We start from the raw sequence: 21592 nt of genomic DNA on the forward strand, positions 1-21592 counted from the left end.
GTAGGAATGTATTTTGAAGAATAAAATATAGAATATAAAGCTTTTTGAGACTGAAAAAGTGGTTGTTGTATAAAGAATGATTTGGTAGTTTGGGTGTCATTAAACCACCGATATCAGCTAAAACCATTAAAATCAAACTGAAATTTGGGGGTCGTCTTATCAGAAAGTGGTCTTATCCACCAAAATATACAGTATATACTACTTTATATTTGTATCCTTAAAAAGTTGTGTTAAAGATGTGCATTTAGTGCTTATGACTGAGAACTGTGCTAGATATGATGAGCAAATAGTGGCTGGAAGCACAGATCCAAAGTATTTGCATATTGATTGCTATTTTGATTTAGGATTTATAAATTCATATCTATGATCATTATTTTATTGCTAGATTCCTCACAGGTCAGTAGAGGTTTCTCTCTCTCTCTCTCTCTCTCTCTCTCTCTCTCTCTCTCTCTCTCTCTCTCTCTCTCTCTCTCTCTCTCTCTCTCTCTCTCTCTCTCTCTCTCTCTCTCTCTCAGATCTGTCAGATTATAACTGATGTGGATGTGAGTGCAAACATATCTGTACTAGGTACACATGTGCATAGACATGTATATGTATAAATCAACTGATTGAGCAGGAATGCAACTGTGCAGCCCATGGGTGTTCTTAACTACTTTTCTTCTTATTAACAGCAAAGCTGATTAAATATACTTCCGTTTCCATTCATACAAAATAGAATAGATATTTTTGTTTCAACATCATTCTCATAATGCAGAGATGATGGTGAAGTGCAACTGTCACAACAAGGATTTAAGGTTAAGGGAAGACAAAAATTTTCTCCATGATGAAGACAATATAGCAAGATTCCATATATACATACACAAAGTGTATGTTACATAATACTTTATTCTGAATTTGTATCTGTGGAATTTTCAAGTAGTACCATCATGAGAAGCAACCTCATTACCTTTGTGAGCCAGCCAGTGTCATCTGGTAGCAGTTTGGTCAAGAAATTTAATTCATTAACAATGAATTTACAAATATTTTCACTCTGACATTACCATCCACACATGTCACTTCATTCAAACACTCTTATGAAACTCACTTTGTCTTACAGGATCAAAAGCTGTATATGAGGTGTAGATAAGGATGATCTACTGTTGTGTTGGATGTGGCTTATATTCCATCACTACATTAACTAAACCATGCGTTTACAGTGTACGTGATGTTCAATTTTGACAAAAAATACAAGCAGCCAACAAAATGTGACACTATTTCCATCACAGTTCATTCAACTTTGATAAATTACACCAATATAGAAGCAAAAATAAGTCTGTAGGTTGGTTACTTTAAGAAAGTTCAAATAATTAACTGAATGGTTGAAGAACATTCTGAAAATATGGATAAACCATACAGTACATTGCACTGCTGCATTTATTGACTCCCACTGTATAGTAGATTTATTAAGGCATGTAAAGATGAAAGAATGTAATGTAGAGTGGTTGACAGGATCAATAGTACCACTCTAAGGTAGTTGGGTCACACAATATGACCAAACTACATTAAGAGTGCTACAATTGATTCTGTCAACCATTCTACATTACATTCATTGATCTTTATATCCCTCAGTAAATCTGCTATACAGTAGAAGTCAAGAAATACAGCAGTGTTGCATAAGATGTAGAATCAATCTCTCTCTCTCTCTCTCTCTCTCTCTCTCTCTCTCTCTCTCTCTCTCTCTCTCTCTCTCTGGGAATGTTCCTTAGAAAATATATGAGGTGTAGGTAAACAAATAGGTGCAGTTTTAATTCAACAGCCTTATTATCAAGATGTATGCATAAAAGATGCTGCCTTTCAGATGATGAGGGTTCTGATCTGAAGAACCTTCATATTTCATACATAGAGTCTACAATATGCCTTATCAGCTTGAGACTGCAATTTGATAAAAGATCAGTGTGATAATCCTTGACAGATAAGGAACTTAGTTTTACATAAGTGGTTCAACTAGCTATTACACTACCTTCTTGGTATGATACTCATTTTATATTTTGTTTTTATTATTGTTACAGAATTATGTCATATAATATGGTGATACCTACAGCTACAGTATGACATATTTATACAGTATTACATCTGGTTTTGCATAGATTCATAAGGAACATGGGCATCTTATGTGTTATCTGCTGAAACAGTTTGGGCTTCACTAAGTACACAATATCGGAATTATTTTTGCCATGGAGACTCTTCTTTCTATTTTTCATCAGTTGCACATTCTACTGCATATGTCTGTCTCCAGGTTCATTAGTGTCCCTGTGCATCTCAAGTTCATATAAATCACTTTCTGATCTAATTTTGTGACATTTTGTCACCATAGGGTTCTTGACCACTTCCTACAGATACTCTAGCTAAATTAGTATAGTGTCTGATGTACAGTGCTTTTTATGGACAGTGCAGCCTAACAAATAGTTGTCATGAAAGTGTTCTAATGTGCTTCATTTGTCTTGAGGGTTCTGTAGTTTATTGTGTTACCTGCATCCTCATAGCTATTAAAACTGCACTGTCTTGGACACCATATCTTTGGTGATTTTTAACTCCATCCTTTGAGGAGTACATTACAATGATAAGTATCCCTTGATGAACAGTAATGCTTTGCATTGAACATATCTGAAGAGATCTGAAAGACTTCCTGCTTACAGGATCTCACCTATCAAAAGCATATATTTTAGTTCATGAAGACAATGGCTAGGTATTATTATACTGTGTTTGATGCATTCTAGTATACATTGCTAGATGTTTTTTTAGTATAAAACCAGAGCAGCTCTTGCTCAGTTGTGAATATATGGTCTTGCTTTTATTTGTAAAAGCATTTCTTCAAACAGACATTTCTCCATATTTTCCTACACAAGGAATGAGGATAGTGATAATATTTTTCCTTTTTTTTTTGTTCTGTGTGTGTGTGTGTGTGTGTGTGTGTGTGTATGTGTGTGTGTGTGTGTGTGTGACCAGATGTATATATATATATATATATATATATATATATATATATATATATATATATATATATATATATATATATATATATATATATATATATATATATATATATTGTGTGTGTAGCAGGGGGATGAGAAAAACTGGCAGAGACAACTCAGAATGCCTGACTTTGTAGAAGCTGTTTTAGCTTGAGATGAGATATGGAGTCTCCAGTTTAGATTATTAGTAATCATAAAGGATTGACTGAGGATGTTCAGTGTAGAGGAGAGGGGCAGCTGAGTGTCATTACAGAAGAGGGAATAGTTGAGTTGATAGATGGAGGAATTGAGTTTTTGAGGCATTGAACAATAATTATTTTGCTCTGCTCCAAACAGAAATTCGAGAGATTAGAAGTTTGGCGTTCTGTGACTTCCCTGCATGAACTGTTTAATTCCTGTTAGGTTGGATGCCTATGAAAATACGTGTCAAAGTGCCCGTCCTATCCCGCGGAAGCTGTGGAACATAAGTTGCATCACCTGCTGGTGAACGGTGGCCAGATAGAATGTTATTCCCATAATGAATGATCGTTGCCTTCCGATTTCGTTCGGAATTCATTTTTTATTTTTTTCTACTGACGTTCTTATGAAATTTTTATGTATATTAATGTTTATTACTCTAAATTCATAGCATTCGTGTCTCAGGGAGCCATGGCTTCATTCCATGAACTGAGTGTTACATTAAAAAAAAGGAAAAAATATCGAGAACGAAGTATAAAATTTCATTCGTTCAAGGTCGACATTATAAAGCAGGATGCTGAGGCGCGTTATCTTTACAAGATGACAATCTCACACAACAACAGCGTTGATTCACAAGCACAAATCCAGAACGCAGTTGCAGTAAGTACAAGTCAGAATTGTCATCTCCCAGGAAAAGAGTATCTTCTGGAAACATTTAAAAGGTAAATACAATCATCGATAACGGTTGCCCACCGTCCGCTGGTTAACTTATTCATAAATTTCTCTCTTTCCGTTATTATAACTCTCTCTCTCTCTCTCTCTCTCTCTCTCTCTCTCTCTCTCTCTCTCTCTCTCTCTCTCTCTCTCTCTCTCCGTTACACAACATTTGAAAAGAAGTCAAATACATAAAAATGGAGGCGGTATCTTATTGTATATATTGCGTTTCGAGCAAGGTGCCCGTTACCAGAAAGATATAGATAAATTAGAACGAGTTCAGCGTAGAGTAACAAAACTTGTACCAAACCTAAGAAACAAACCATACAAAGAGCGTCATAAATAATTAAATTCATTCCCATTAACACAAAGAAGACTAAGGGCTACTTAATACAGGTGTTTAAAATCATCAAAAACATTGATAACATGGACTGCAGTAAATATTTCACGATAGATTTTTCAAATTACACGCGAGAAAATGGTTGCAAAATTGTTGGGAAATTCTTAAAATCCCATGATTTTTTTTTTTTTTTCCTCCGCCGTGTAGTTAATCTATGGAATGGGCTGCCTCAAGACTTGATAGACTGCAACACCGTAGAGGCTTTTAAATGCCGTCTTTATTTATTTATTTTTGTTATCTATTTTATTTATTTTTTTTTATTTATTTATTTACTTTTTTTTTGCCTCCAATCCGCAGCTAACACCGTTAGAGATTAACTTCCTTACCTTCAGGAAATGGGGCTTCTCATTTTACCTATTTTCATTCTTTCTTATAAAATTTGCTTCAGGTTTTTCTTCTCTAACTCAGTATAGTATTTTTTTTTTTTTCGACTTGTTTCCTGTAAGGTTTATGCCGAAGGGAGTGGAGGGTGGGGAGAGAATCTTCTGTTTTACTGTCCTTGTCTTCTTCTGTCACCTTAGTAGTCATAGGTCAGTTCGTCTCGTGAGGACTACATGTTCTGTTGTAGCCTGTTTCTATATAACTCTCTCTCTCTCTCTCTCTCTCTCTCTCTCTCTCTCTCTCTCTCTCTCTCTCGTGATGCTAATTTGAAAGCCCACCACTGCTCCTTATGGCGCCACTTTACCTTATGCTTTAAATTCTTTAGTTGGAGAAAAGTGAGTGAGTTTTATAATGTTCCTTCGAGAGTCAGTGTGTGGAAACTTTCTGCGTGATAGTCTTTTATGACTGATTCCGCGTACGTACTCAGCTCTGTCCTCCAGCAGTGTCATACATCGGGCAGTACATAATGAGCAGGCAGCTGTTGAGTGGCCACAAGGTGAAGCAGGAGAGTGAAGAGGTAGTCAAGAATATGAAGATGTTACCTTTCATTCACGGGGTGGTCCGGATTCTGCCTGAGGGCTGGCTGTATCCTGGGACCGCCCCCACCTTCATCGACAGGATAAGCAACATGAAGGTACTCACATGCGTTCATCATTCCTATGTATGGCTTAGTCCATGGACGACACTTTTGCCGTAAGTTCACTGTGGTGGTTTCTCCCCCAGTTCAGAAGCGATGACGTGATGGTGATGACCTTCCCCAAGTCCGGCACCACTTGGATGCAAGAGATTGTGTGGACCATGCTGCACAACCCTAACTTGGACAACCCCAAGGAAGACGAAACAATATTTTTACGTAGTCCAGACCTCAGGTGTGTGTGTGTGTGTGTATTCTTTGAAAATGGTATGTCAAGTATATTCACATTACATGCTTTGCAACTGCCCATCACTAAAGGAGCAAAACATTAGAACCTTTATGCCATTTGAATGTGTTCGTTCAGCGAACGCCAGTCAAGCGCAAGTTTCAGAAACACGAGGCACTACATGTGTGTGAGTTGTACATGTAAATGCATAGTATTCTTACTTGAAAATATTCTATGGCAGGGAGAGGGAAAGAGCAAGGCTATCATCTAATCAGGTGATTGTCAGTCAGTCACTTGCAATTTCGCTTCGAGACAGTGCATATATATATATATATATATATATATATATATATATATATATATATATATATATATATATATATATATATATATATATATATATATATATATATATATATATATATATATATATATATATATATATATATATATATATATATATATATATTTTTTTTTTTTTTTTAATTTTTTTTTTTTATTTTTTTTTTTTTTTTCAGTTTCGACATGATCTTTGATTCGAAGTCTCTGGGAGGATCACCCATCAAACCCATTGCTGAGAGGTTTAAAGAAATTCATCCTGGCAAAGAAATGGACAACGGGGTAATGGCGGACATCCTTGAGGCGTTAGGGAGTCCTCGCGTCATAAAGAACCACTTTCCGTTCCCCCTTCTGCCTCGGGACATCCTGGACACAATCAAGGTCAGACCAGATTTCAAACATCACCAGCTCTTTAGATTCTAACTAAACAAAATATATAATTGGAAACACACACTTGGTGAACAACTGAAGGGAACTCCTTTGTATTGAATGGGTTTAGTAAATACCTCATTCTTAACATATTATGTAAGTAATGTGCTAGTCCGCTCATTGTCAGCAGTGTCAAACATCCGTGCTTCCGTGCTCGCATCGTGTCTAGTCATATATTTTTTTTTTTTTTCCCCACCTCCCTCTATCACCATCCACCTCTCCTCCCTTCTAGAAATTTCCCAACATTCAACCTGCTCTGAGCAACAGTGACCGCTTCAATCTTTCAAACCACTGGCCCCTGGTCTATAGCACTGATCTCCTCCTTTCTCTCCTAACCTCTGGCTCTATACAGGGGAATTTGTTCGGACTTGTATGAAATACACGTCGCATACATATATATGTGTGTGTGTGTGAGTGTGTGTGTGTGTGTGTGTGTGTGTGGAAGAGAGAGAGAGAGAGAGAGAGAGAGAGAGAGAGAGAGAGAGAGAGAGAGAGAGAGAGAGAGAGAGAGAGAGAGAGAGAGAGAGAGAGAATACACACACCTTTATGAGTGTGGGGTACGAAAGCAACAGTGATTATTATGACGATCAGTAGAAAACGATTAAGGAATCTTGACTCGTCTCTTGCTTCCTGGCGTTGGATAAGGAATCAGAGACTGCGTTAGCCGGACCATGTGCTTGTACTACAATGATTTTTTATTTTCCTTGTTATAAATAATTGTCTTAATAAACTGATGAATCTGAATCTGAAAATCTGCTCATTGGTACTTTAAGATTGCCAAAGTTCTCCTCTACTGATATCAATTTAAGTGTATTCACTGAGGACTCGGAACAAACAAGGTTAACCTCTCCACTCGTATTTGAAGTGTTTACCTTTTGCGTCCGTTCATATTTATTCAAGTCTTTTAGTCTTGCATCAGTAATCTTGCCTTGTTCAGAATCTGTATATATCTACATGCGCTTTTAATTGTGGTTTATTATCAGAATAGTTATCTCACCTGAATAAACCTTTCTTGTTTCCTCCATCTATGTCACAAACCTGCGTGGTCGCGTCAGCAAACCTTATCATTACCCTCTTCGTTACTCTTATTCTCAGCTTCCTGCGTGGCCTTGTAATTTGTCACCATCATTGCTGTCATCATTCATTCTTCCCACGATAGTCTGAAGGTGACTTTCTTCAGAGTGTGTTTGTAACCGTAAAATACTAAATAAATAAATAAATAAAAATAATAATAATAGTAATTGTTGTTATTATTATTATTATTATTATTATTATTATTGTTGTTGTTGTTGTTGTTGTTGTTGTTGTTGTTGTTGTTGTTGTTGTTGTTGTTGTTGTTATTTATTTAGAAACAGATAACTAAGGGCTGCAAACATCACATAGGTAAACATAGCATAGTGGTCGTTCTGAACAACGTGGGGAGAGGTCCATTTGTTCACTCACGCAGCTTTTTACTCGCTTATTCGTTGCCAAAATGGTATTCGATCTTGCTCAGCAATAAACAGTACTGTTTAAATAATTCCAAGTGGAACAAGAATTTGTCCTTTTTATTTTATTGTATTTTATTTTATTTTATTTTATTTTATTTATTTATTTATTTATTATTTATTTTATTTTATTTTATTTGTTTTTATTTATTTATTTATTCATTTTATTTTATTTCGTTTTATTTTATTTATTTTTTTAAGGATCCTGAGAGGAGAGGTAAACTCGAAAGTTCCTTGCTTTGTGTGATGAACTCATAATGTATCTGAACTCTGTATCATTGGTACTGCACTGGGCTTTTCAGGCACAGGTTATGTATCAGCCTAATGGTTACATGGTACTGTGACTGAATCTAGCTCATACGTTTTCATGCACAGAAGTGTGGTGCGAAAGTGGCTGCAGTGTAGCATTACCTGCCACAACGTGTTAGCTCACCTATCACGCCAGTGTTCAAATCCACTCTTCACTAATATCTTAGCAGTATGTTTCAGTGTTAAGATTAACATCTTATAGGTAGTAAATTTAGGCCAAGGTACGACTTCCAGGTATGATAATCCAAATCACATAGTGTAAACAACCAGGCGAGCCTGTGAATGCTGACTCCCTTATCCATTTTGTCCAAAGCTTCATTGCCATTACTTATGACTTATGACCTAGCCTTGTGATTAAGCCTGGTGATTATTAAGTAAGCAAGCAATGACTGGATTTTCTCTGTGATTTACATAACATTGAGTACCATGTCAAAAAATAATTAGATTACATGAGGCAAATACAATATCCACGGCCTTGCCTTTAACTTAGGGATGACATCATGACGTGTTGTGAAGCAAATCCACAGATGAGCTTCAGGAGATGATTTTACAGTTATACAGAAAAAGAAAAAAAAGATAGGACTGAGGATGAATATGAAGACAACAAAAGTATTCAACAACTTTATACCAGACAAATTAATCAGAATCGAGAATGAAGTCATAGAATGTGTTCATGAATATACAGTACTTCTTTAGGGAAAAAAAAAATAGTTTGAGCTCAGACCATAAAACATAAATCAACAGAAGGATAGAAATAGGATGGATGGCCTTTGGGAAACCAAGCAATGTAATGAAGGGTAATCACCCACTCTCAATTAAAAGAAAAGTATATAGGTAACCAGTGCATTATACCAGCCCTAACATACGGCTCGGAGAGCTGGGACTTCACTAGAGCTTACTATTGTGCAAAGAATAAATAATTTTTTATACAGTTATGAAACTATGGGAGTATACCATAAAAATAAGTGAGATGTGAAGTAGTGTGCCTTAAAAATCAATTACATGGTTAAGCAAAGGGAGTAATTAGTGTTCATGGAGAAATAAAAAAAAATTTTCTGATTTGCTAAAATCAAGGGGACTATATATCGTAGCATACAGAGTCCTTGCTAATATTAACATCAGTGGCTTTTACCATAAAATGTGGCACAACAGACTGGAGTGGGTGTTGTGGAATTTATTCATTTGAGAGAGGCACATAGAAAGATTAGGTAGGATAATGGTATCTACAGCTTTGGCAACCGGTAAACATTGCACTCAATTATATCAGACTTTAACATGATGCATAAATTTATTATATATGTAGCCAAATCTTAAACAGTGAAGCTAGTGGACATGATAACTCAAGAAAAATTAGCTCTCAAATGGTGCAGGTAATGGTAAACTTATGCGAGTGAGAGTAATGTTTCACTTTGACCGCTAGAGGCGCCACCGTGTCATGGCAAGAGCAAAAATTTAACACTGAGTGGACCGTCCTCCTGGTGCAGAGTCCTTGGTTGCCAGCGAGTTTTGTTGTGAGGTCGTGCACGAGCGATTCTTGTGGCGGCGACTTTTCCTTAGTTCAACATGGATTTCGTAGAGGTACCATATGTTTGAGCTCTCCTGTTAAAGAAGAAAAAAGTGAAAAAAAAAAAGTATTGGTTGCATCCATTATTGAGTCAAAGGTTGCTACGGGATCAGTTTTGGACACTGTTTGAAGACCTGAGATTATACCCAAACAAGTATGGACACGTTTGACAAGCTAATGAACATGATCAAACTGTAGCAGAACAGCAAGACACCAACATGAGAAAATGTGTTTCAGTAGAGGAAAGACTGGCAGTTACTTTAAGGGTATCATTATAAACCTATGCCCAGGCTTTCATATAAAGAATAATTTCATCGTATTCAGTATGGGGAAAAAAAAAAAAAAATCACCTTGTTTTCCAGAGATTCTTTTGTCTGAAATCAGCATATATATATATATATATATATATATATATATATATATATATATATATATATATATATATATATATATATATATATATATATATATATATATATCCAATGGTTTTCAGATAAAAATTTTTCATACTAATCGCCATGAAATAGGTTCATATTTTCTAAAAAATGAAAATAAAATAAAAAAAATTAATGACAAATAAATATTTTTATTCTAATCAGTATGGGAAGTAATTATTTATTTCATCTTTTTCATCCCATCACCCACAATAGCTGAGCCACAAGAGTCACTCGAGCGCGCGCTCTCATTTAAAATAATAGGTTTCATCAGTTACCAAAATCGTGTCTCGTAGCGTCGCTTGGAAAATGGGACCAGAGCGATTTTTTCTTGACGCAGCCACAAAAGTGACCAGTGTCCGACCTTCCACTGGAACACGTGTTTCATTTTTAAATCGCTGCCACAAAAATCGCCGGCACAAAACTGCTCGTGCGCTCTTACTCTAAATAGATATGCTGAGCAGACCTTTACTGTCTTTCTTGTTGCAGGTGGTCTACGTGGCCAGGAACCCCAAGGACATGACCACCTCATTTTGGAACTTCTTTAGGTCCACCAATGTTCACGAGTTCCGTGGCGACATCGATAGCTTTGCCAGGCTGATCATGAATGACGGAAGTAAGTGCTTAGAGGGAGAGTGAAACCCACAGTGATGACATCACGCACATCATGCATGTACATGTTCATCATATTCACACAGCTAAAACTTTCTCAACACGTTTTACTCTTCGTTACTTAAATAATTCTTCGTTCATCACCTCCTTTGCACCATTACTAATACCTCACGTGCTTTCCTCCCACCAAATATTATGCTATTGTTTTACGTGTAGGAAATTTATGCTTATAATTTAATAGCACGCACACACACACACACACACACACACACACACACACACACACACACACACACACACTCACACACACACTTACATGAACATGTTTTGCCAATGATGCAAAGTTGCAAAGCAAAAAAATAATTATGAAGGCTTATGCAAGGAGCTACAGAAAGGCCTCACAGAACTCTATGAATGAAAAAAGAAATGGCAAATGGATTTTAATGTAGATAAATGTCATGTTATAAAATCTGGCTGAGACTTAGAGAGATCTGATTGGAATTATAAATTAGCTAACAACACAAATGAAGCATCTGAAAAGAAAAAAAACTTAGGTATAATAATTGTAGCCGCACCGGCTGGGCATCAATTTGCTCTCAGGTGATCTGTTTTACTGATCACACCCATCATCGTAGGGTCGAGGAAAGGCAGTTCTCCCTGACACGTTTATTGATGAGGTAGGCATGACCGTAAGAACTGCGAACAAGTTCTCGGTCTCAATTTCTTACAAAATAACATTATACACGGATATTAAACACTTTCAACATATTACAATATTCATTAACAATACATGCAATTGACTTGGCACTATGACAATCAGTTTTTACTACAAAATTAAAGTATTTACCTCGGTCACCATCCTGCCCGTCTTTGTCTGAGCGCGACTTGGCCGTGAGTGATGCCCGCAGGTGACTAGCAGGTTAACCCCACACTACCAACAAGTGAGCATCGGCTTCGGTGCTTAATATAGCATTGAATACTGATACTTACACATATTACACGTTTTCATGCAAATAGAAAACTATTGAACATTTCACTTATAAATGCCGAGGAATAATGACATGAGGTACATACGCTTTACATACAGTAACATGGCTCCCCTAAATTGTGTAACAATTTACCTTAAATTAAGATTAGTATGTACCTTAAAACTAGGATTAGCACATAATATGTTTTGTTACACTGGCCCCTTGGCGGGGATGCTCCGGTCTATTATTATGCATTACCTGCTAACAGCAATACTAGACTATGTATTGGCCCCTCTATGATGGTCCTGTTTGCCTTTATGTGTCTTCCCTGGTTGTCAAGATTACAGTCTGAAACCAGGACCTTAACCTTTCTTACTAGGCCATCATGATCAGGAGATACTTCTGTTACTCTTCCCAGTTTCCACTGGTTCCTTGCTAAATTCTGATCTTTGATGATAACTATGTCATTTACACTGAGATTCCTCTTTGGTGTTGTCCACTTATTTCTAAGTTGTAGGAATTGCACATACTCCTTTTTCCACATTATTATATTCAAGTTCTCCCTTCAAGAGTTTATGGATTCTAACTGACACCACTGCTGCTGTTAGTTCTAGTCTGGGAATTGTCATGGTTTTTAGAGGTGTGACACGTGACTTTGCCATTACTAATGCACAATGAATTTGGCCAGTCTTGCTAATTAATCTAATATATGAGCACTGGCCATATCCCTCTTGACAGGCATCTGAAAAGTGATGGAGTTCAACCTTTTCTACTTCCCCAAAGTCATCAGGTTTGTAGCATCTAGGTACCTTTAACTGATCTAGTTTGTGCAGCTCATCCTTCCATTTTATCCATTTAGGTTTGACATAATCTGGCACCTCTTCATCCCATTCAACTGCATTCTTACATAATTCTTGTAAAATTTGCTTTCCAGTCAGTATGAGAGGTGACACTAGACCTAATGGATCATATATGGAGCTCACTGTTGACAGAATGCCTCTCCTGGTGAGTGGCTTGTCTTTCAGCTTTATTCTAAATTGAAATGTGTCAGATTCTATGCACCACTCAACTCCCAAAGTTCTTTCTATAGGCAGTGTGTCTTCATTCTTACTAAAATCCAAACTTTTAATTCCATCTGCTCTCTCATGAGGAGAAATTGCAGCTAATACAGCTTTGTTGTTTGACAAGAACTTATGAAGGTTAAAACCTCCCTTGTAACATAATTCTTTGCTTTGCTGAATAAGAGTGACAGCTTCATCCATTGTAGCTACTGACTTCAAACCATCATCAACATAAAAGTTGTTTCTTACAAACTTGGCTGCATCAGATCCACACCCATAGTCATCTGCAGCTTTCTTATGTGCAAAGTTAGCTACACTTGGATATGATGTAGCTCCAAACAGGTGAGCTGTCATCCTGTATTCAGCTATCTCATTATTAAGGTCACCCTTTTCCCACCAAAGGAATCTTAACATGTCTCTGTGTTCTGGGTTGACCTTCACTTGATGGTACATTACTTCTATATCACACACAAGTGCAATCCTTTCTTGCCTAAACCTACACAACACTCCAATAAGTTTGTTGGTAAGGTCTGGGCCTTGTAACAGGTGACTGTTTAATGACTGGTTCCTGTAGTTTGCACTACAGTCAAAGACAACTCTCAACTTCTTTGGCTTTCTCGGATGATAGATTCCATGATGTGGAATGTACCAGACCTTACCATCATTCCTAACTAAATCCTTTGTCGGTACAACCTCTGCATAACCTTTTGTAATCATATCATCCAAGAACACTTTGTAATCACCTTTGTGTTGATTATCCTTCTCAAGTTTAGCTCTTAACTTCTTGAGTCTCTGCTCTGCTAATAGTTTGTTGTTTGGAAGCTTGACGTTATCATCTTTAAGAGGAAGGGGCAACTCATAATGGCCATCCTTCAGCTGATGTACTCCTTCTTTCATCTTACTCATAAACCTTTTATCTTCATATGATAATGGAGTGTCAGCTGACTTTCTATCACTGAAGTCAAGTTCAAACATATCTCTCACTTGAGAAGGATTAATCATCTCTTTGGTTTTAGTAGGAACCACTAAGAAATTAACCCTCTTTTCTTCATTGATTTCTACTTCTTGTGTCACTGTTCTGTAGACTACCACTGTATCCTCCAATGGACTTGAATGGGGTGAGATTCTACCTGAGGTTCACTAAGTATTTGTCCATCTACTTCATTTGTCATCAATTCATTATCTCTATTGCAAGAAGGAGGTTCCTGTGGATCATGGAATGTAACATATTTGAGGCATGGCATTGTCACTTTGTTGATTTGCAATTGCTTGTGCTTTCATTTCATTTTGTGACTCTATGTATTGTTGAAGATAACTTTGCTTCTCTACACTTTTATCATTACCTGGAAGCATTTTTACTTCTTCAACTAAGCTAAGAGCATTAAGTTCTGCACTAGCAACTGCTAAATCTCTCTCTCTCTTTTTTTTTGAGAAAATTGCTTCTGCCTCTGCTTTTGTCTTAGCTAACATAACTTCTGCCTCTGCTAAACTATCATGATATTCCATTTCCTTTCTAAGTCTGGCTACCTTTGCTGCTGCTTCTTGCTTTCTTTGTGCTGCTGATGAACGTGATGAAGTAGATGAGACTAGAATGCCTAGACTGTTTACTAGAACAAATTGATCCTCTGTCATTCTTTAACTCCTTTCTTTTACATTCCATACTTTCTAATATTTCATGGTGAACTTGTTGATTGTCTTCCAGCTCTTCATTTAGCTCCTCTGACTTTTCTGGCTCTAGTTCCATCAGTTTTGTGTATTCCACATAATATTGATGAAATGCCTCTATTACTTCACTTGACATGGGCTCTAATTCAAAGGGGCTAATTACAATTTTTAATCCTTTCTTAATTTTGCTGGTAACACTGCTCCATTTACGCTTACAGGACTCTGCTCTTCCTTTGGTTACACTGACTTGATATTCTCTTCCTTTGTCGGTCGGCACTCGCTCCCTGACACTAACTTCTTCAATACAAGTTTGATCCCTGTCCACTTGCTCATCCTCACCTTCCCTAAGGCCATCTACGGCATTAATTTCCTCAGTATCAGACATATCTAACAACTTAATTGTGTCAATACTGAGACACTGAAAGAGCAATTAAAATTACCACTCTTAATACTAGCTAATTGTGGGTAATTTTCACTTAGGCTACTCAATTCAGTGCACATACATACTATTATACTTTCTTGCCTGTGACCATGGGTTCTACAAAATGGTGGCGAGGCACAGTGGGTAGAAGGGAGTGGTTGTCGTCAAGGGTAGAGCTGACCCCGGGGCCTCAGAGGTCAACCTATAGGCTTACGTCAGCGTCCCCTCGTCCTGTGACTCACTCTTGCTACGGTTTCACATGGAGCCAATTTCTTGCTTGTAGGCCGAGTTCTTACTGTAGCCGCACCGGCTGGGCATCAATTGGCTCTCAGGTGATCTGTTTTACTGATCACACCCATCATCGTAGGGTCGAGGAAAGGCAGTTCTCCCTGACACGTTTATTGATGAGGTAGGCATGACCGTAAGAACTGCGAACAAGTTCTCGGTCTCAATTTCTTACAAAATAACATTATACACGGATATTAAACACTTTCAACATATTACAATATTCATTAACAATACATGCAATTGACTTGCCACTATGACAATCAGTTTTTACTACAAAATTAAAGTATTTACCTCGGTCACCATCCTGCCCGTCTTTGTCTGAGCGCGACTTGGCCGTGAGTGATGCCCGCAGGCGACTAGCAGGTTAACCCCACACTACCAACAAGTGAGCATCGGCTTCGGTGCTTAATATAGCATTGAATACTGATACTTACACATATTACACGTTTTCATGCAAATAGAAAACTATTGAACATTTCACTTATAAATGCCGAGGAATAATGACATGAGGTACATACGCTTTACATACAGTAACAATAATAAACAACAGGTTATCACCAGAAGAATATATAAATGATAAAGTAAGGAGCATCCATCATTTGTTGGCAAACATGAGGGTAGCATTCAGATGCATAGATGAGGAAATGGTTAAGAAAATAATCACAGCACTTGTAAGACCAACACTCGAATATTCAGCGGTAGTTTGGAATCCACATCTGGGGAAAAAAAAAATGTTCAAAAGATACATAAAGTGCAAAGAACAGCTATGAAATGAGTACCAGGCTTGAAAGATCTTAGTTATGAAGAAGGACTTGACAAACTGAAGCTCCCAACACTAGAGGAGAAACGAAAACGAGGTGACATGATCAAAATGAACAAATGAGTAGAAGGAAAAGAAAAGATTGATATCACAGATTTTGTGGTGTCTTAACAATCAACACTGAAAGGACACAGTAAGAAATTGAAAAAAAAAAAAAAAAAAAAAAAAAAGAGCGAAGATATTTGAGGAAACAGTTTTCCTGACAGAGCAATCAATTAGTGGAATGTATTGACTGACGAAACTGTGTGTGGAAGGCGCATTCATAGTTTTAAAGATAAATATGACAAATTAACTTTAAAAGATGTGGAATTAAGAGCTTGACTCAGTCCTGTAAAAATACACTTGGGTAAGAACAAACAGGTAAAAAAAACACACCCGAACATGCATTCACACACACACACACACACACACACACACACACACACACACACACAGAGTTTGATCGTATCTCGTTGCTTGACTGCATGGTCATAAGTTCGAGGAAGAGGTGTCTCGCAACTCAACTGAAGCCGAAGGCAGCAATTCTGTTCTGTTTGTGTGGCCATTGGGGAAGGGAAGGCTAAGGATTACGCTTCTCCTGTGTTGTGTATGTTTGTGTGAGGATCTGTGCTGTGCTGTGCTGTGCTGTGCTGTGTGTATGTGTGTGTGTGTTTGTGTGTGTGTGTGTGTGTGTGAGAGAGAGAGAGAGAGTCGTACTACAGTTAAATTATTCTTAGTGATCTATTGTCCGTACTGGCCACACGTGATGGCTGCGTGGGAGAAGAGACACCATCCCAACCTGCACTTCGTCTTCTACGAGGATCTGATATCTGACATCATGTATGAGCTGAGGAAGATTAACGAATTCTTGGGAGCGCGACTGAGCAAGGAGAAACTTGAGGCCGTGAGTGTTCAGCTGAAACGTGGGACTCACGATAATATTGACCCTGTGTGGCGTGGCAGAGAGCGCACCTTTCGAGTTATACTGATATGTTTTATATCAAGGCTATTTTAATCTTCCGGCGGACTTACAATAAAGTTGCTTAAATGTCTCCTCCAGATAAAGCAGCACATGTCGTTTTCCTCCATGAAGTCTCGAGGAGAACCCTTGCCCGACGACGCATTTAAGAAGGAACAAGAGAAAGCTGTCTTTTTCAGAAAGGGTGGGTATCTTTTGTTAAAAAAAAAAAAATCTGAATAACTCTACTCTTTCCATTACATTAATTGTGTACCACCGATTTTATCTTTATTTTAAAGAAATAAAACATTATACTGTGCATGTTGCAGGCATCGTGGGCGACTGGAAGAACAACTTCTCGCCGGAGCTGCAGGAGGAGATGGACCAGTGGATCAAAAAGAACCTGACGGATACTGACCTGAACTTGAGTTGGGCCTTGGCGGAGTGACCCGCCTCCTGAAGTGGTGTCATTTCTACCGGCAGTATTGTTCAGCTCACCTGTAATACCCATGATGTTGGTGATGCTGAAAATTATACTACTAATAATGATAATAATAATATCAATAATATTAAATTTCCTTTGCGCAATTTTTAATGTTTTCCAGTTTTACTTACGTGGTTAATGATACTGCTGTACATTTTTCAATGTGAATAAAGAATACTGAACTGAACTGAATAATAATAATAATAATAATAATAATAATAATAATAATAATAATAATAATAATACAACAACAAAACAACAATTATATATATATATATATATATATATATATATATATATATATATATATATATATATATATATATATATATATATATATATATATATATATATATATATATATATATATATATATATATATATATATATATACGAGTATATATATATATATATATATATATATATATATATATATATATATATATATATATATATATATATATATATATATATCACACTCAAACAATTTCGAGGACCAGTTATGCTCTTGGTTATGGTCTCGAGGGCCATCACTGATTTTGTAATTACATACCACCAAGAGTGAAGTTTACAGCTTATTTTGCTGGTTAATCTGTTTTACCAAAAATATATTATTTGGTTTTATCTGAACTTACACATGTAAAACTAGTCTTGCCTAATAAAAAAAATCTCTAATAAACAGAATACTAATTAATATTACAAAGAAAGAAAAAATAACAATAATCTGGGGATACAGTTACTACAGGCTATTACTGGCATTCTTTGAGATGTGAAACAAAATAGAGGAAAAAAGTTTCATAGTTACACCACCACACAACACCAAACCACGTATCACACCCAGCAGCGCCACAAGCCACATCACATCCATCCACATCACCCAAAGCCGCATCACACTTTACATCACACCCAGCCACGCCACACCACTCATATCGCACCCACTTACGCCACACAGTTACGTCACACCACACACCACAACTAGCCATACAATAACCTGTATCACAGTCATACCACACGAAGCCACACCACAACTAACATCACACTTAGCCACATCACAACCTACATCCCACCCTCCTCACCACGTCACACAACAACCAACCACGCCTCACCACATATAGCACCCAACCACACCATGGACGCAAAGCCACACCATGCCACGCATCACACCAGCCACACAACGGTCCATACCACACCCAGTCATCCAATGATTCATGTTACTCCCAACAACATCACATACCACTTGCGTAACAAGAGCCACACAGCAAACCATGCCAGTCATACCAGAGAAAACCGCATTAAACTGCTCATCACACCCAGCCACACAACAACCAGCGTGACACAGCCATACCGCAATAAAAAAAATAAATAAAAAAATTCACTGTTGTCATGATCGCTTACTTACTTACGATCGTACAATCCCGGTTATCTTTCCAAGGAAGTGGACGTTACACTGATCCCAGAAAGTTTTAAAGGTCTGGATTTTTTAAAAGCTTCGAGTGCCTACCCAACCTATCCGAAATCGCCAGAATTACACCCTCTCACTCTACCTTTACCTTGAAACAGCACACCTGGAATCACCTCTAATACCAGATTAATATTGGGGGAGTAGAAAACACGATTATTCTATGTTACAACCACATATATTAATACTAATGATAATTCACAAACAACATGAGGTAGTACACATTACTACATGACGTACTCGTCACTTCACACAACACCAGAACCCATTTACATCTCCACCAGTCACAGAAATATTTCCCTCGACCGCAGGAATTTACTCAGACACCATTACAGCGTCCCCAGACAATAATTCCCGTATTTCACCTCCTCAAGCCTCACAGGATATCACCATCATCACCAAAGATTACCCATAACATGATAACATCATCCCCGAAATCACCAATACACCACAACACCAGCTTTCAAGGTCAACACCTCAACCTCCACTCAGTATTACTTATAATTATAGAATGGACACTTTTTTGTAATCCTACACTGCACCTGTAAACTCCTTCCCATTGTACATACCGTATATTTCAGCATATAAGACAACACTTGAATCATCCTAAAAAAGAAAAAAAGGAGGTTGTCCTATTTGCCAGATACAAAAACAATGACCTTAAAATTTTACACAAAATACCATTGTAAACAAATAACAATCATATATTACAACTTTTGGGAAAGTTAGACAAAGAAAATAGGAATCCATTTTGAGAAAATGCATTGAAATGTATATCCATTCAAAAGTGTGCAAACAAAATTTAATGTTGTACAACTACAAACCTCTGTTGACATTGTATATGAATGGATAAAGCAGGAGGCTGTGTGAATATTCCTCACTTTTTCCCAAAGCTGAAGAAGGAGCTATATAAAGGTCTTCGAGGCATGGAACCCCAAGCTAAGCAGTTAAGGAAAGCAAACAGGGGGTATGATGAATCTCTCCAAATTGTAGTGTTGCAGATGGACGAAGTCCATATACTGAGAAAAAAAATTCAAGAGCATCGGTGTATCTAATCAAAAGAAACATATATATATATATACTCGTATATATATATATATATATATATATATATATATATATATATATATATATATATATATATATATATATATATATATATATATATATATATATATATATATATATATATATATATATATATATATATATATATATATATATATATATATATATATATATATATACACTACTGAAAACACCTAAACAAACCCTTGCCTTGCACTGCCTGCATTTGTCAAGCTGACGGCTGTAATCTTATATATATATATATATATATATATATATATATATATATATATATATATATATATATAAGATTACAGCCGTCAGCTTGACAAACGCAGGCAGTGCAAGGCAAGGGTTTGTTTAGGTGTTTTCATATATATATATATATATATATATATATATATATATATATATATATATATATATATATATATATATATATATATATATATATATATATAAGATTACAGCCGTCAGCTTGACAAACGCAGGCAGTGCAAGGCAAGGGTTTGTTTAGGTGTTTTCAGTAGTGTCACTGACAAGTCAAACACTTTGCTCGCAAGGTAAACGGAAGCATACGTGCCCAACAGAGCATATGCTTTTCCAGGCCCTAAAGGCAGACAACCAATTGGCAAGTAGTAGAACATCAGAATATCATTTAAGCTCCTGTAGGAATGTATTTTAAAGAATAAAATATAGAATATAAAGCTTTTTGAGACTGAAAAAGTGGTTGTTGTATAAAGAATGATTTGGTAGTTTGGGTGTCATATTAAACCACCGATATCAGCTAAAACCATTAAAATCAAACTGAAATTTGGGGGTCGTCTTATCAGAAAGTGGTCTTATCCACAAAAATATACAGTATATACTACTTTATATTTGTATCCTTAAAAAGTTGTGTTAAAGATGTGCATTTAGTGCTTATGACTGAGAACTGTGCTAAATATGATGAGCAAATAGTGGCTGGAAGCACAGATCCAAAGTATTTGCATATTGATTGCTATTTTGATTTAGGATTTATAAATTCATATTTATGATCATTATTTTATTGCTAGATTCCTCACAGGTCAGTAGAGGTCTCTCTCTCTCTCTCTCTCTCTCTCTCTCTCTCTCTCTCTCTCTCTCTCTCTCTCTCTCTCTCTCTCTCTCTCTCTCTCTCTCTCTGGAGAGAGAATGTTCCTTAGAAAATATATGAGGTGTAGGTAAACAAATAGGTGCAGTTTTAATTCAACAGCCTTATTATCAAGATGTATGCATAAAAGATGCTGCCTTTCAGATGATGAGGGTTCTGATCTGAAGAACCTTCATATTTCATACATAGAGTCTACAGTATGCCTTATCAGCTTGAGACTGCAATTTGATAAAAGATCAGTGTGATAATGCTTGACAGGTAAGGAACTGTTAGTTTTACATAAGTGGTTCAACTAGCTATTACACTACCTTCTCGGTATGATACTCATTTTATATTTTGTTTTTATTATTGTTACAGAATTATGTCATATAATATGGTGATACCTACAGCTACAGTATGACATATTTATACAGTATTACATCTGGTTTTGCATAGATTCATAAGGAACATGGGCATCTTATGTGTTATCTGCTGAAACAGTTTGGGCTTCACTAAGTACACAATATCGGAATTATTTTTGCCATGGAGACTCTTCTTTCTATTTTTCATCAGTTGCACATTCTACTGCATAT

At 36.6% G+C, this 21592-nt stretch overlaps 1 protein-coding gene across 5 annotated transcripts; it reads left to right on the plus strand.

Annotated features, from left to right (window-relative positions):
* The first annotated feature begins 1985 nt into the window (after positions 1-1985).
* On the plus strand, positions 1986-17548 carry LOC135110013 (sulfotransferase 1E1-like). 5 transcript variants are annotated; one of them, XM_064022016.1, is made up of 8 exons: positions 1986-2006; positions 5127-5317; positions 5407-5552; positions 6062-6263; positions 10595-10721; positions 16657-16823; positions 16980-17082; positions 17207-17548. In XM_064022016.1, the coding sequence occupies exons 2-8, from the start codon at positions 5150-5152 to the stop codon at positions 17323-17325; spliced, it is 1032 nt and encodes a 343-aa protein (XP_063878086.1). In that variant the 5' UTR covers positions 1986-2006; positions 5127-5149; the 3' UTR covers positions 17326-17548. The 5 variants fall into 5 exon arrangements, with proteins under 5 accessions (XP_063878086.1, XP_063878075.1, XP_063878085.1 ...); XM_064022005.1 differs by lacking the exon at positions 1986-2006 and adding an exon at positions 3752-3910 and having other exon boundaries at positions 5124-5317; XM_064022015.1 differs by lacking the exon at positions 1986-2006 and adding an exon at positions 3757-3910 and having other exon boundaries at positions 5111-5317.
* The last annotated feature ends 4044 nt before the right edge of the window (positions 17549-21592 follow it).

This window comes from Scylla paramamosain, chromosome 2 (genome assembly GCF_035594125.1).
Source record: "Scylla paramamosain isolate STU-SP2022 chromosome 2, ASM3559412v1, whole genome shotgun sequence".
Classification (NCBI taxonomy): domain Eukaryota; kingdom Metazoa; phylum Arthropoda; class Malacostraca; order Decapoda; family Portunidae; genus Scylla; species Scylla paramamosain.

Coding starts and splice junctions, on each gene's coding strand:
- LOC135110013 (XM_064022016.1), top strand. CDS start 5,150: ATGAGCAGGCAGCTGTTGAGTGGCCACAAGGTGAAGCAGGAGAGTGAA. Junction 16,824..16,979: donor GCAAGGAGAAACTTGAGGCC/GTGAGTGTTCAG, acceptor TGTCTCCTCCAG/ATAAAGCAGCACATGTCGTT. Junction 17,083..17,206: donor AGCTGTCTTTTTCAGAAAGG/GTGGGTATCTTT, acceptor TGCATGTTGCAG/GCATCGTGGGCGACTGGAAG.